This window comes from Chrysemys picta, unplaced genomic scaffold (assembly GCF_011386835.1).
Source record: "Chrysemys picta bellii isolate R12L10 unplaced genomic scaffold, ASM1138683v2 scaf803, whole genome shotgun sequence".
NCBI classification, from domain to species: Eukaryota; Metazoa; Chordata; order Testudines; family Emydidae; genus Chrysemys; species Chrysemys picta.
The window spans coordinates 12,252-29,000 of NW_027053510.1; the positions used below are offsets into that span (position 1 = coordinate 12,252).

General features: G+C 53.4%; 1 protein-coding gene across 1 annotated transcript; it reads right to left on the reverse strand.

Moving 5' to 3' along the window:
* Positions 1-8,272: 8,272 nt before the first annotated feature.
* On the reverse strand, positions 8,273-16,423 carry LOC135979389 (maestro heat-like repeat family member 5; the record flags this gene model as incomplete). The annotated part of the gene is made up of 9 exons (XM_065579772.1): positions 8,273-8,458; positions 9,193-9,369; positions 9,756-9,899; positions 10,431-10,548; positions 10,707-10,844; positions 11,488-11,678; positions 12,736-12,862; positions 14,670-14,824; positions 16,274-16,423. Coding segments are annotated over 9 exons (1,386 nt in total), but the record flags the coding sequence as incomplete, so codon positions are not given.
* Between the last annotated feature and the right edge of the window lie 326 nt (positions 16,424-16,749).

Consider the following 16,749-nt stretch of genomic DNA (forward strand, 5'->3'; position numbering starts at 1 on the left):
TGTCCTTGATTTACCAGCCGTTAATAGGCTTCATCTCTAGCTCTGCAGACCCAACCCTCTCAAAACCTTTCAAGTTTCAGAGTAGCAGCCGTGTTAGTCTGTATCCGCAAAAAGAACAGGAGTACTTGTGGCACCTTAGAGACTAACAAATTTATTAGAGCGTAAGCTTTCGTGGACTACAGCCCACTTCTTCGGATGCATCCACGAAAGCTTATGCTCTAATAAATTTGTTTGTCTATAAAACCTTTCAAGTAATCCTCAGGTGCTTCAGGGGTTTCTGTGCTGAGGACAGTGAATTAACGTGAACTGGCTGAGGCTTGTTGTTTCTCAGCTCAGGGCCCTGATTTCTCTGGTGCTCCGGGTAGTTCCACTGATCACACTTCCTCAGGCTCTTCCTTGACAGGAGATTTGTAATGGGAATTACTAGGAGAGGAATGATCCTGGGGAAGTCAGTGCCCAGCCTCCTAACCCTGCTCCTTTGTCTTTGTTTAATGAACAGATTAAAGATAAAAGTATGTACTCAATACGTTCAGTGTCCAGACAGTCTCTGTGCACATTGGATTTGAATGTTGTCCTTCATCTGTACACCACAAGTGTCCATTTGAAATCAAAAGATTCCTAATGCCCCATGGGCTACCTCCCTATGATACACAGGGTCACAAACATCGTGGTGAGTAGGACAGATTACTAAGTAATCACAGTGGGTTTCAGCCCCGTAGGATCACCTGTAAGGATTTTTCCTTCCTTTAAAGAGGGCAGAACCCAAACCCCATTCAGTAGATGCAGGGAAATCTTACAGTAAATTCTTCCCACATGGTCCCCTTTGTAAAGCTCGTCTATCAGAGCTTGCCTTAGTACAAGAAAATAAGGCCACGCAGTGGTAACCACACAAACCAGACATCATTTACTACGGGGAAAAGGGTTAGGATAGGATAGAGAAGAGTCGGATTAACAAAACTTTAACTCTGGAACTGCTCCACTCTCACAAACAATTAGACCCATGAGGTAATGTTGATGTTCTCTCTACTTTCTCTTGCAGTAACAGCGATGGACGGACGCTGTTCTCTTGACATTGGACATTAGGGATGGACTTCTATGCTGGACGCAGGAACGGGCGAGTATAGACCTAACTAAAACCCCTCCCTATCCCTCTTTGCGTCGTCTCTGCCTGGATGTTAGACCCTATCTACGCGGATTCAATCCGTGCGTGGGAGTGTGCTTCCCAACCCAAAATAATATAGCAAATGGCAAAAGGTCACAACATTTTTTCCAAAGTCCAAGATGGCCACCTTATATATAACCCAAAAGATCCATGCCTTTCGTCCCTTCTTTTACTAAAATTTGGCAGGGGCAACCAGCATTTTACACATCGGGAGACTGGATTTGACCAATCGGGGGATATTCCGGGACAGGGTGACCCATCCAGAAGGGGGTTGTATATCTCCTCTGATATCTCCTCCCTCTGTCCTCTATCAATTGAAGTGGGCGTCAGCCCTGTAGAACCACCCCGAGAAGGGATTTGACCAAACAAGGAAGTGCTGTAGTGGAGTGACCTGCCCGCAAAAGGATCCCGTGATCCCTCTAAGAAGTCCCCCCACCACCCTTTACCAATTGGTGAGGGTTTCACTCCTACCTTAGGCCATCTCAGAAGGGAAACATGTACAAATCAGAACAGGTATAGCCCGAAGTCTAGGCCGTGATTTCTGCAAAAGACACCCTTGGAACGAGACGGCCTCTTCCACGCAGCGTTGTGTTGCGACTTCCAGGGCGATGCTGCCAGCCACGCAAACATGGAGCTCCAGAGATCGGCGGCTTCTTGCCTAGACCTTCGGGCACTGCCTATTCTGATTGATACATTTCCCTTCTGGGATGGCCTAAAGGGTGTGTGTGAAACCCTGACCGATTAGTAGAGGACAGTGGGGGGATTTCATGGAAGGGTAATGGGCCCCTCTCGCGGGCAGGTCTCCCCACCATGGCACTAACCCTATTTGGTGAAATTCCCTTTCTGGTTGGTCCTAAGGGGATGAGGCCCACCCCAACTGGGAGGAGTTCTCGGAGGGGTCACATGACCCACTTCCGAATGGGTCACTCTCCCTCAGAACTTTCCCTCATTGTTCAAATCCATTCCTGAGGCAGATCGATGGAGATAAAACACCCCCAGATTGGTAGAGGAGTGGGAGGAGCTCTTAGAGGGGTCACATGCCACTCCTTGCTTCCGCTCATGTTTCCATCTTGACCCCAAAAGTCTTATGTCATGGGGTCAGTCTCATGGTGACAGATGAGCGATGCCTTAGGGGTGACGGGCGAGGTCCTATGGCTGAAAACAAATAACTGCCCTTAGCCTCAGGGTGGTTTGGCCTAATGGCCAGAGTCAAAATGGCTGCCCTCCCACGTAGGTCCGTGTAGCCTAACGACCAGAGTCCGTGCGGCCGCCCTCTCCGTCAGGGCTGTGTGGCCCAACGACCAGAGTCCGTGCGGCCGCCCTCTCCGTCGGGGCTGTGTGGCCCAACGACCAGAGTCCGTGTGGCCGCCTGCTCCGTCGGGGCCGTCTGGCCCAACGAACAGAGTCCATGCGGCCGCCCTCTCCGTCGGGGCTGTGTGGCCCAGAGACCACAGTCTGTGCGGCTGCCCTCTCCGTCGGGGCTGTGTGGCCCAGAGACCACAGTCCGTGCGGCTGCCCTCTCCGTCGGGGCTGTGTGGCCCAGAGACCACAGTCCGTGCGGCTGCCCTCTCCGTCGGGGCTGTGTGGCCCAGAGACCACAGTCTGTGCGGCTGCCCTCTCCGTCGGGGCTGTGTGGCCCAGAGACCAGAGTCCGTGCCGCTATCCTGTCTCTCATGCCTGTGTGGCCCGATGGCTCCAGACAATATGACTGCTCTCTCCCTCAGTGCTGTGTGGTCCAGAGACTAGAGTCAATATCGCTGCCCTTCAGAACAGGGCTGTTTAGCTGAGAGTTCAGAGACAAGATGGCTGCCCCTCCTCTTGGGGCTGTGCAGTCTAGTGGCATACTGGGGAGGTGGGCTGCCACCCAAGGATGGATGGCAGCCAGGGCAGGAGGACCCGGGCCCTTGTTACTCCACCGGCTCCTAGCCCAAGGCCTTGTCCATGGCCAATGTGTTTGCCATTGATTCAGTGGGGATCCAACCAGAACATCTGACGTCACTCAGCATGACAATGGCTGGTTCACCCAGGTTACTTCCTACAAGATGTCTCTAGGCCATGGGCTGGGGGTCTCTGGGCTCCCGGCGTAGGAAACTCCCAGAGACTCCGATCTCCCCTGCATGTCTGCAGGGCCCTGGGGATGCGGCTGGGTCTTGGCTCCTCGCGGCTCTGCATTCAGGAGCTTCAGCCGCTTCTGGACTAGAGCCCACAATGTGCATCCTCCATTTTCGGCGCTCTGCCTAGACTGAGCTGAGCTGCTCCCTTTCACACGGGTGCTCCAGCTGTAGCATGTCCGGCAGGGCTGGGGAGGGGCTTGGCTTCCTCCGCCTAGACTATGGGGTTCTGTGTGGCTGGTGCACCCGGCACATCCTGCTCTGCCTCTTCTGTCTCCTCCTTCCCAGGCAACAGCTGCTTTGGCGTCTCACAAGAGATGTGATCGGCGGTGGGCTCAGTTGGCTCCTGTTAGCCTCTAGATGTCTGTAGGAGGGAGAAAGGGCAGGAACACAAATCAGAAGAATAAAACCTTCAAGCAGGGGAGTTTTCCATGGCACAACCCCCCCCACACACACTTTGCTAAAGCTCATTTGCAACTTCCCTGAGAGCTGGCATTGCTTAAAGAGAGCCCCCACCCCCGCAAGCTCCGCTGCCCTGTGGGCTGGCAATGGTTGAAGGGAGTCTGGGAGAATTTCTCCTCTCTCCGCCTGGCTCTGATGACTGAGGGAATCACATGCGAGAAGCTCTGGGAATGTCGGGCTCGGTGCAGTGGGGTGAGATGTCTGACATGGAGCCCAAAGGTGGGGTTGTCCTGACTCTGCAGTAACTTCATTCCAGTCAGAGAGATTTCAGAGCTCAGCTACGGGGTTCTGCCCTGTAACTGTGTGTGGGGATGGGGCAGAAGTGGGGCAGTGATGCACTCATGAAAGGAGTAGGGCTAAGGGGGGGCCCATGCTGCAGCCACTAAAGCCCCTGTGTGCTGCGTTCCGGTCACGCCGGCTCTGCCTGGCTGGGATGGGGGCGAGGCGGCTCCACGCACTGCCGTTCCCCGCCCTGAGCCGCGTTGCCACGACGAGCACCACACCGGGAACCTCTGTCCCTGGTGCTGGTCTTGTCTGTAGGCTCCGCTCCCTGCAGCTCTCATTGGCCGGGAATCGTTAATCCCGCCCTGGCCCTACTCCCCAGCCCGTTCCAATCCTTCTCTTGACTCCTGACTCCGGCTCCAACCCTTGGCTCCCCTAGGCTCGACCTCCAGCACCCTGACCACTAGGCCCCACCGCCTCTGCTCCAACCCTGGGCCCAACCATCCATGCTTTGGTGTCCGACACCAGCGATATGTAGGAGTCGTTCACCTCACTGCTTTCCATGCGTATGGCCCTGCCTTTGTCAGCACTGGTTTTCATCTGCCATTGTTCTGCCCAGTCACGTGGCTTCATTAGATCCCTTTCAGCTGCTTCAAAGTCTTCTCTATGCCTGACTAACCTACATAATTTTGGTGTCAAATATCAGGGGGTAGCCGTGTTAGTCTGTATCTACAAAAGCAACAAGGAGTCTGGTGGCATCTTAAAGACTAACAGATTTATTTGGGCATAAGCTTTCGTGAGTAAAAACCTCACTTGAAGAAGTGAGGTTTTTACTCACGAAAGCTTATGCCCAAATAAATCTGTTAGTCTTTAAGGTGCCACCAGACTCCTTGTTGTTTTTCTACATAATTTTGTGTCATCTGCCAATATCCACCGCATTGTTCAGTCCCGGTTCCAAATATAAGAACATAAGAAAGGCCAGACTGGGTCAGACCAAAGGTCCATCTAGCCCAGTATCCTGTCTTCTGACAGTGGCCAATGCCAGGTGCCCCAGAGCGAATGAACAGACAGGTAATCATGTAGTGATCAATCCCCTGTCACCCATTCCCAGCTTCTGGCAAACAGAGGCTCGGGACACCAAAAAGTTGATAAGCGTCTGTTGTACGTACCATAGCAGGACAAAGAGGTCTTCTGTGTCAGTCACAGTTCCCTAGTCGAATGCAGAACCTGACACAAGATTTCCAAGCTTCTGCAGCCATTTGTAATGTCTCCTGAGGATGCACCCTGTGGTCCTGTCAGATGTCAAAGGCACTTCCTGAAAAGCTGAAACAAAGAGGAAACGGGTTGAAAGCCCCATGGTGCTGATGTGACTGGTGCCTAGGAAATCTCCCCTTCAGATGGCCGTTGCCACATGCTATTAACTACCCAAGAGTCTGGGGGCACAGAAACAACAACTCTGCTACTCCCAAAATAGCCCTGGACAGAGAGGAGACCCCATTCTGTGCGTAACTTCCCCCTCCCCCAGGATACACACGTCCACACACATGTCCACACACTAAAACACAGGCAGGTGGGGGCAATTGTTCCTGGGACGTAACAAAAAAAGTGTCAACAGCAGAGGTGTTAAATCATCAAACATTTATGCACAGATCCGCAAAGGAATTTAGACTGAAATCCTTTGTGGCCCTGTGCCTTCATTCCTTAAGAGGTCACAGGGAAAGATGTTTCCCATGTGCACTCAGGGGATTTCCTATGAGCTGATAACCAACCTCTGAGTGGTTCCCTGGCCTGCAATCACTCCATTACAGAGAGGGCTGGTGATGAATTTTTCCCTACAGAGGGTAATTGTCATCATCATCATCATGCTTAATAATAACAACAGCCCTTTTCAATTCTGTCCGGCCTTCCTTTAGAGACTTTCTGACCTTTCTGAAGACAGTCTCCCCACACAGCTCTAAGGCTACCTCTATGCTAGGAGCTAGGGATGGTTATCCCCTGCTCCCGTACACATCTTGTGGGACCTCGATGAAAGCTCGTGTGACCATCCTTCTTCTTTAAACGCTGTCCTTAGCCACAGAGGGACACATTCAAACCTGTGTTCAGGCCTTGTGCTGCACCACTGTACTTCCCACAGAGGCACAAACACACAGAGCTATTTCCTTACCTTCATACAGGCGGGAGATGCCATCTTCAGTCACGGTTTCAGACAACAAGTCGCAGTAATGGCGGATAGTATTTCCTAGACATACAATGGATCTCATTACTTTTCAAATCCTTCGCTGAAAACTGCTAAAGGTGCAGCCATTCCCCCAAGAAGAGCCCTTGGGAAATTCAATACATTCCTTCCATCTGCTCACAAAGCACATCAAAGCATCTGATGCACAGAAGTTACTGAGAGGCTGATTTCCAAAGGAGATTGAATTCACATCATGCGGGTTTCCACTAGGCGCAGCCAAAGAGTTGTTGTGGGCAGGGGAAGTTGGTGCAATCAATACAGCTAAATTGCTCCCTTAATCTTGGAATACATGTTAATTCTGTCTCTCTCTCTCTCACACACACACACACACCAGAAGTCTAGAAAAGGGCTTTGAAGGAAGCAGTTCAAAAAAGATCAAGTGAATTTCTCTGCTTACCAATGAACAGGGCTGCAGAATGCCTTATTGTTGTCTGTGAGCTTTCCAGGTACTCTAAGGCCTGGAACAGGAATTTGGGGATGTGGCTCTCGTTGTTCTGCATCTAGGAGGGAAGAAGGAAGAAATGCGCAATATACAAATGACATGTTCTTCCCACAGCGAAGGGGCCAGGAAAGCCAAAGCACACAGCCAGGGCAAAGCAACAGCCAGTATGAGCCCATACACCATAGCAGCACCTCTCTGGAGTTACTAGTGTGTTCTCCAGAACCTCAGCTTTCATTTTAAAAGACACAAGTTTGGAGGTCTGACAGTTGTGGAGAAAAATTTCAAAAATGTGAAGGGATTGTAACTCATGCAGAAATGAACCAGCAGAGAGCCTGGAATAGAGTCCTGCCGCCCGACCGAAGCGGATGGGTACTCAGGGTGTGGGGTTAGAAAGGTCTCCCTCAAGTCACCATTCACCACTCTCAAGGCACAAGGAATCCACCTACCAAGCACTTCCAGACACACTTCAGGAGCTGTGAGGAGCCATCCCAGGCCATGCTGCGGAACAGCCTCTTCAAATGAGCCCACCTGAGAAACACTGAGCAGCGGAAGAGCGTCAGTTTACATCTCTGCAAGAGAAGGTGAGACCAAGAGGGTTCTCACTGAGAGAGGGATTGTCTGGGGGACATCGAACCTTCCCCTGTCCCTTTTCTCTCGCTTTTCCTGCTAGTGGAGATTCCTGTTATTTGTTCTACACAGGACTGTGCTCAGGAGAGGGAACTGAGACTTGGCTGGAGACAGCCAGAGCCGTCCTGTCTTTGGATGGTTTGGGGCGGTTGCCCAGGGCCCTCTGCTTTGGGGGGCCCCCGCACTTCAGGGGGACGCAGGACCTGGGCTGTGCTGGGGCCAGCAGCAGTAGTCCCGGCCCGACTAAGTTATACCCCACCTCGCCAGCACCCAACGTCGCTCGGGAGAGGAGAGGGCAGGGGCTTGGGAGGAGGGGAGAAATAGGGGTGGGATGGGGGAGGAGCAGGGGTGGGAAAAGGTGGAGTGGGGGCTTGGGGGAAGGGGTGGAGTGGGGGTGGGAGGTGGACGGGGGGGGGGTTGTCCCAGGCCCAGTGCCCCCCTATGGGTGGCCCTGGAAAGAGTCATAAGAGATCTCCACAACTCAGTCCTTCTATGCAAAGAAACTGTATGAGAGCGTGAGTCAGCTTTGGGATCCCAAAGAGTCGGACCAAAGAGGCACACGGATCAGGCTTCCCTCCACATCCCAGTTGGCCCAACGAAAGAAGGCAACGTCCGGTGAATGTTGGGAAGCGAGGACCTGCTGGAGAAGGTCTCTCAGGAGTTCCAGGGAAGAAGGCAGGGCAGCTGCACCCACTTTCCAGAAGGCTGTGGGCAGATACCAGCTCCCTGAACCGAAGGGCACTTACAGATTTATGCTCCCTTTTCTTTTGCTGCCTCTTGTTGGGAACCTTTGGATGCAGCAGCCCAAAGGCCTGAGGTCTGTCTTTGCAGTAGAGGGTCAGGACTCTTTCCCAGAAGAAGGCTTTTCTTCCAAATTGTGCTATGTGCTGTGGGGATGGATGAGGCCCTAGACTGCAGCATGGAGTGAAGCAGGGAGGAGAAGACTCTGCTTGGGCAAGAGGCTCTGGCCATTAATGGAGTGGGGGCCCCAGGGGATTCTGGCTCTTTGCTTATAAGGAAATAAGGATGGTGGCACTTACCAGTGTCACACGCTCCTCCTGGTCTTCGAGATGCAGCAGCAGCGGGAGCAAGCAGTTGATCATTTCCTGCTGCACCAGGCCTTTGTCCGGGTCCTTCACCCTGCTCACCACCTTGCCAAGCAGTAAAATGGCAGCGGAGCGCACACTGCCCCTCTCCTGGCAATGACACACAGGGAGTGGGGAAGCCCGGTTAAAGCCAGGCAGTATCAGAGCATAACGCGACAGAGTCATAATCCGCCCGCTGCTCCGGTTCCCCCTGTGTTAACTGACTTGGCTGGCGGGAGCAGTGAGGCCACCAGGCTAGCGCCATAGACAACTTGTGCAGAACAGGGCCTGAGACACTGTGCAGGGCAGTGCAGCCCCTTGGTGTCCCAGACGCAATTTCTGTCTGGAGAGCACTGAACCCTAGACCCCTAGAAGATTAGGGGAGGGGGTGGGAAGGCTGCTGGAGACTGGTCTGGGGAAGGGGAGAAACAGCTGCTGGAGCCTTGCAGGGATGTGCTGCTACAAAACACAGCAGTTCTTTTGCTCTTCAGTTCCCCTGAGAGCCGGGCCATTCCCGACCCACCTCTTTCCTGCTGGGAATCTCCACCTCTTTGGGGGCTGGTGTTCTCCAGACAGCTGGTCATCTGCCCAGTGCCAGCCCCTCTTCCCCAGGCCAGGCTGCAGCAGGGGCTGGGAGCAGGGCGCTGAGGCTGAGGTTTGCCGAGAAGAGCTCTGACAGGGAGGTGGCGGAGCAGGAGATTCCCCACCCATGGCGGGGGCACTCCTAGGAGGCTCCATGGCAGGGCTGAGGGGCGGGAGGCAAAGGGATGGGGAGAGAGACACAAGGGCATCAGAGGCACGTGGAGGGGGGGGAAATGGGCTTCTCCTGCGGTTCCAAGCCTTACGTCATCAATGAAGGGGCGAAGGCTGACTGCAATGTCCTGGGAGATGGAGCCAAGCCCCTCCCCGTTGAGGAGGTAGATGATGTCTCCAGCTTTATGCATGGCCTCCATGACACACACTCCATCCCTGTCACCGAACGAGTCCATGATCGCTGGCAGCTGGGCCTGTAACAATTGCACCTGTAGGAATGAAGAAGGCAGCTCATTACTATCCTGGGTGACAGCCTGGAGCACATGCTGGACCATCCCACTCCCACCTATGAGAAACCACGGCTGGCACAGCCCCCCAACGGGGCAGAAAGTCATTCTCCTCTCACTCAGTGCCAACTGCTCACTGTAACCTTTGTCTTTGCTCACCCCGCCTCCCCCATTGCATCACATCTGCAATCAGGGGTCAGCTCACGGGAGCAGGGACCATGTCATGCCTTGATTCGCTCAGTAACGCACCTCCAACATTTGAATGCCGTGCGTTAAACAACAAGGCTTGTGTGGGGATCTCGCTCTCATTTCTGAGCTATTCGATAGACATCGGCTTCCTCGGTCCCCGGGCAATCCACGCCTCTCACCTTTGCTGGCTGGAGCACAACACTGCCAAGGCCTCGCAGACTGAGCCTACGTATGATGGGATTTTTGTCCTGGGTCCATTCCATGAGCTGCGCCTCGAGCTCTGATTTTGTCACTATCGTCTCAATGGAAGGACTCTGGAGCAACTGGAAAGAGCCAAATCAACATCCGGTTGAGGAGCAGAGGTCTTCCTGTGGGGTCTGTTCCCTGGACAGTCATCTTTACCAAATGGCCACTTACTCCCGTACAAAGTCTCTGGTGTGTAGGGAGCCAGTTGCTGCTCTTTCAATCGGTTCATTCCCAGAAGTTAGACTAATGTATAAGTCACAAATAAACCCGCAGGGAAAGGGTAATCTCCAGGCCCCATTGAGTGCCATGGAACAACCCCTGGGGCAGAAGAAAAGCAGACCCCAAGAAAAGGTGAGGAGAGAAGCATGGCCTTGGGGCAGTGGTGAAACATCTCCTCTTGTCACATCATCCCATCTAGGCACATCCAGCCAGGGGCGATCTCACCCTGTCTCTCCCTCCCTCTCTCTGCCGTGCCCCACAGCCATCCATGTGTGGAGAGGAGCTAGCTGGCTGTAGGCTGCTGAGCTCCTGACAATGTGCCCCAGAGCTTACTGGCCTGAGCTGCTCTGCAGAAAGCCCACTTGTGCCTGTCAATTAATGAATCTCACCTCAGTGCAGAAAGTCATGGCGATATGTCTCTGCTCATCCTCCTTCTGACTCTGGACAATGGTGACGGCCTCTCTGAAAACTGCAGGGAGCTGAGGGTTCTCAAACTCGATCATGGCTCTGGAACATGGAACAGAAAGTCCCTTGTGGTTATCAAGGGGGAGAGAGAGTTCCTCACTAGTTGCTGGGCTGAGATGGCAGCTGGAACAGAGGAATATTTCACACGGAAATCCCATTGCCAAGAGAGACCCAATGAAGAGGAAACTTTGGGCTCCTACCTTGCAATTAGGCCAACACCCTGCGAGTAGTAATATCGGGAGGATATCATGTCCCAACCCTGCTGTAACTGGATGCCGGCAAATTCCTTCCAGTATCCGGGCATGGAAAAAAGAGTCTTCACAGCCTCCACTGACGTGCTAAAGACAAAAAAATCCCAGTGTCAGGCAACGAGATCACCCCCAAGCATGGCAAATCTGCACAAGCCCTGGGACACACAGCATGGTCAGCAGTAGCTAGCGACCCCGAGGATAGATCCAGTGTGATATCATGGTGCTTCCCTTCCCAAGGGGCCCTGTCTACACTGCAGATTCATTGAGTTTGTAACCAGTTACTGACACTAGCTTCTTAAGATGGTTGGTGTCATCACTCAATACGGTTGAATACTTGATTCTTTACTGTGGCAGGTAACAGGACACAAGCGGGCATGTGCGGCCAGATCCTTAGTTGGTGTAAGCGAGCAAAGCTGTGTCAGTTTACAGCACCTGAGGTGGCCTCTGGCGCTCTGTGTTTCCACTGACGCTTTGGCAGGTGGCACATGGGGATGGATGCACAAACATGACTGCTGCCTGACTGTGTAGTGAAAGCAGCTGGCCTGTGGACGGAGTCAGATGAGCGAGTGTGACTCACAAGAACACACGGCTCTCAACCCTTTCCCCTCAAGAGAGACCTGCACCGAACTGAGCCTGGGCGAACTACAGCACCCGAACAAATGATGGCCATGAACAGAGCACACGTGTTTAGCAGAACAAATCTGTTCTTCCTTTTCCTTTCAGTCATTACCTTAGGGGGCTGAGGCAGCTGGACCCCTCCTCGGGGCTGGATGTCTCGCTGGCCCTGTAGGTCCCTGGCAAGCGCAGCTCCATCACATACTGCACTTGCCTGACGCAGAGGATGAGCATCTGGGGATACATTTCCAGGATGGCTTCTCGGTATCCCCACAGGAAAAGGACCTCGTAAATGGTCCTCATTGCCTGGAGGGGGGAAAGAATTTCAGTCAACTATCCCAATCTGCCACTTGCCCCCATTGCCATTCGCTATTGTCCTTTTCTCATGTCTCATTTCCTCCACAGGGTATTAGAAAAGAGGATTGGCTCCTGAGAGGGGAGGAGACATTTTGAGGCTCCTGAACCATCACCCATTCCTGGAACGAAAGCAGGATGGAGCCCTATGGAAAGATCAGAAGAGTCTGGATGACGTTATTCTCCGTTGTTTCTCTTAATGGTGCAGACCCTGTGCTTTGGCTTTCCAGCCATGACTGGACGGGATGAAACCATCCTGAGGAGATCCGTTCGCATAGGCCCAGTGTTTCTGGCCCAGTCAAAAGTACTGGACATCTCATGATCCCATGCTGGGAAGCTCTCTAGTCACAGTTTACAGAGCCAAGAGACACCGGAACTGCAGCTGCTCACTAAAGGGCCATCTAGAGCAGAAGACAACTGAGCCAGGGTACCAGCAGATAAACCACTTCAGATCTGTAACTTTTACCTGGGGGAAACTTTCTTTACACGTCTTTGGTTTGCTAGGAGGTGGCCAGGACACACTAAGGCCTGGTCTGCACTACAGAGTTAGGTCAACGCAAGGCCGCTCACCCAGCATCACCCTAACTATGGAATTTCCTTCCCGTCGGCAGAACTGCCCCTCGGTTCCAAATTAATAACAATAATAATTAAAAATCTCTCCACGAGTGGCAGAGAGTCCAGGTTGATGCAGTTAGGTCGATGCAGTGTCAGTGTAGACACCGTGTCGCTTACGTCAACTGGCTTTCAGGAGCCTCCCCACCCTGACCGTACAATCAAGACGAGCGCTTCTGGCGAGGACGTGCACTGCCGACACAAGCAGCAAAGTGCAGACACACACAAGGGATGGAATTGCTGTGGCGGCTGTATGCCGAGGTAAGTTAGGTCGACTTCATTGTGTAGTGGAGCCATGGCCTGAAGCTAAGAAGGGGTGAAGCTCCCGCACACACACAGATGCACCATCCTCCCTGCGGTGGCGGGTTGGCAAAGTGACATCTCAAATCTCACTTACAGCCAGAGACACATTGCCGCTCTTCTCCTCCCGGCGTCTCTGCTGGAGCTTGTCCAGCAGCTGCTGCAGCACCTCCCTGGTGAGCTGTGGTTCTTCACCCAAGGCCTTCCACAGCTCAATGGCACATCTGCAAATTCAGAAACAGAAGTCTGACCTTCCCTGCTTGGCCACCTCTTGCCCTCCCCAGGGAGAGACTTGGCGTGTAGGCAGGAAAGGCATCTCTCAGAGGACACACCGATTGGTGCAGAGAGGCTGAGGCAGGGCAAGTCCCTTCAGAGAACGTTGTATTTATTCCTTTCCCCTAATGGGCTATTGTTCCTGAAGCTACAACCGCTGTTTCCAAGACAGTGACCATGTACTGACCACAGAGTGACCACCAAACTGTGACCCCAGACTGTGCAAAATTCTGCTCTGTTATGCTAGGGTCAGTCCCGAGGAACTTGCCTGACCTCACTGGAGTTACTCTGGCTATTTGGGGGTGTAACTGAGACCCAGCGTTTGGCCAAGTGTCTCTTAACAGCTCAATCCTACTGCAGTGTGGTGGGCAGGGTCAGACACTGAATCAGAACATGCCCTGATAGGAGAGGACTCAGGAGTTTGGAAGGGGAGATTGTACTGCCCAGTGGGACAGAGATGGAAGGAAACTAGTACTGAAATCCCCCTCCTCTCTTCTCTCCATTCTTGCTGATCTAAGCACTGCTGGTCCTCGCAGGCATCTGCAGAGGAAGACTGCAGATGGATCCAAAAGACTCCAGTCATTGGACTTCCAAGTTTGGTGAGGAAGGTCGGACATGGTGGTCAAGCCCTGGGGACATTGAGAATTAGGTTGGACAAATCAAGAGTAAATGGCCTGGATTTGAGATCTTCAGGAAGCTTGGCTGAAATTCTGTGCCAACGCTGCCGAGTTTCTATAGCTTCTGAGCACAGACCCTGGAAAGCACTGTGGCTGTTTCAAGGAATTCAAACCTGAAAGGTTTACAAATCAAACATTCAAATCAATATGAAAACCAGCACTGTATTCCTCTGGTAACTGCATTGGGTAAGAAAGTCAATTTCTTTCGTGCTGCTCTTCAATTTGCTCTCCCATGTGACACAGATTTGTCTGTGGTCAGTGCAGAACTGCACTGCAGAGGATGCCGAGGAAAGCCGGCGTTTTGACCTCTGGCTAGGGTCCAGTTGGGTTTCACGGCCCCTAGGCACATGGGGATTGTGTTATAAACACCTCAGCTGGATGACTCTGCAAAGTGATCGGCAATAACCAGCAGGACTCAGATGAAAAGAGGCACTCACCCCGCTCAGAGCCATTATTCCCGGCTGTCTGCAGACTCAGGCAGGCTGCACTGCATTTACGCTCAGGTCATGTGTGGATGATTTTTTTTGTTGTTGCAACAATAAGGGCTGGAAATTTGTGTCTTAAGAGATTTATCTCTGCTGTACAGCTCCATAAGGATGAGTGCATTTTCTCAGCACTTCCTCAGCCATGGAATAACTAGGGATCTGACTACAGGTAACAATCCTGCACTGGTCCCCAGGGGACAGACAGATGGGCCTCATGGGCCTTTTCCATCTCTGCCCTCTCTCACGCAATAGGGAGCAGCCAGATCTCATGACCCAGGGATGTGGAGTGAGCCCCAAAGTCATTTATTGGCCCTGTACTGGATCAGAGAGCAAGTGGAGTGACCCATCGAAATCAGGACAATGCTGGAATTCTCCAGAAAACTGGCACGTCTCCATCCCGGGGAGTGCAGGAGGAGGGGTTGGCTCCTCAGTGGCTGTGCCTGGGCATGTCCTCTTAGTGAGAATGGACAGCTCTCTGCACCGCAGGAAACTCCCTCCAACTGTGTGAGCCTGACAGACCCTTCCCGGACGGTGGCCTGTCAGTAGGAGCAGGAAGAGAAATAATGACCCGAGGTGATAACAGAGCAGCTCCCTACCTGTCCGATGACAGCGTGTGCGCCACACAGCTCAGAACCACATCCTGGGGGTGGGAGCGAGCCAGCAAGGCCGTGGCCCTCAGCGCTGCTTTTCTGGCTCTGGGATCACAGACGTCGTCTAGCCACATTAAGATCCTTCCAACAACGTCTCCAACCTGGAAGAAAGCCAGAAAGCTACGTGGATGGGACTAGCCAGCTCCAGGCCCCAGCCCTATGGAGAACCTCTACACTGTGGGATTTTAAAACCTGGCGTAACAAATCTTAAAGCCGGGTCTCTAACCTCGGGCTCAGGCTGTGGCACTCAGAACAGCAGTGCAGACATGGTGACTTGGGCTGGAGCCCAGGCTCTGAAGCCCCCTCCTCCCCTGGCTTCAGAGCTCAAGTTCCAGCCCAAGCCCAGAAGAGGCTGCATTGCTGTTTGGCCCCACAGTGCCAGCCCTGGGAGCCCAAGTCCATAGGGCCAGGCTTTACGGCTCCTGCTGCAGAGTTTGCAGCACAGGGTAGACAGACCCGAAGGGACAAGCCACCCCCTAGCGCTCTTTCCTCTCCTGAACAAGGAGCAGGAGCTACAACCCGGGTGGCTGGATTCTGTTGACCTGTTCTGCTAGCAGGAGGTAGAGCCCGGCACAAATCAATCTGCTGATCGAGGGGCCATTTGTTAACTTCCCGCCGGGACCTGCTGGAAACAGGGAACTTGGCCAGAGACAGGGACGACCTGCAGGGAACCCGAGGAACAGGCAGGTTTGGGGAGGAAGCTCAGGCTGAGGATTCGGTTCGTTTATGAGTCTCCGAGTTTCCAGGAAAGCCAAAGCCCAGGAAGGGAATAAGTCTGCACTGACGCGCCACGGGCAGGCGGTATTTGGAGAAGGGCAGGAATGTCACCTATTTCCAGGCTGAGTGATAAAAGGCAACGTTTAAAGAACTGTAGGGAACATGAACCCTGATTCCTTTCTCAATAACCCACCTGCGCAGGCTTGGGCAAGTCAAGGAGCTCTCTGGACTTCAGTTTCCCCAGGTGTCCAATGGGTTCAATTCCTACCTCCCAGGAGGGTGGTGGAGTTTCATTAATCGGGGGAGTAAATGATACCGAGAGCCTCCTACCCAGGGGATGTAGAAATGAAGTCTGCCAGAGACCTCCCTAGGCCAATCTAATTCAGGGGGGCAGACACTCAGATCTGTGGGGATGGGCAACAGGATCAGAGCTTGGGAGAGACAGAGAGAAAAGTGCAAAGCCAAATTCCTCCTGATACTTCAGCTGGACAAACAAGGCCCTGCAGCATGTCTGAGGAAACCATGTCTGCTCCTGGAGCCTAATGTGGAGGCCCATCGGCAGACTAGGTAAGTGCTGCGCTGCCAGGGCTGGGGCTCTCGGCACCTTCAGTGTGGCTGGGCTGTCCTCAGGGACGTGTCAGAGCTCCAGCGGGCAGAGAGCACGTTACAAACCTGACGCCGCGGATCCCCATGGCCAAGCGATGAATGGAAGGGGCTGAGCCAACCTTCAAAGCACCATGCCAGCGTGTCCCAGGAACGGTTTCCTAGGAGAGGAAATTCTCCCCTCCCCCTCTCTGCGCAGCATCCTCTGCCCCACGGCGGGAGTCTCTTACTCTCTCCATCTTGTCTCCGTGTAGAAATATGATGGCCCTCAGCTCTTCCTCTGCGGCTTTAAATCGCTCCAGGGTGGGTGTTGTCAGACCCTTCACGGCTCTCATCAGCAGGGCTTGGGGCTGGGCTGAGGAAAGCTGCTCCCCGGGGTTCTGCAATGAACAGGGACAAAGCCTGTTGGGACGGAGTATTTCCATTGGGCAGCTGCCCTGGAATAGTCTGTCCCCGCGGGAGGCCGGCAGGGCCTAGTCAGCGTGGAGACTCCGGCTGAGCCCTTTCCTTAAAAAGCCTCAACAGGTGCCGAGGTTTCCTCAGTCTTTCATCCGCTCCCCTCGCCCCCTCTGCCTGAGAAGAGATGGGAGCCTCTCAGCCAGTGCTGGGACCCCAAGGGCCACCCCATTTCCTCCCTCTCTAGCCCCTCCTCCCAGGAGCCCAGCTTGTGCTGAGAAAGCCCCAATGGCCTGCAAAGCCCATTCAA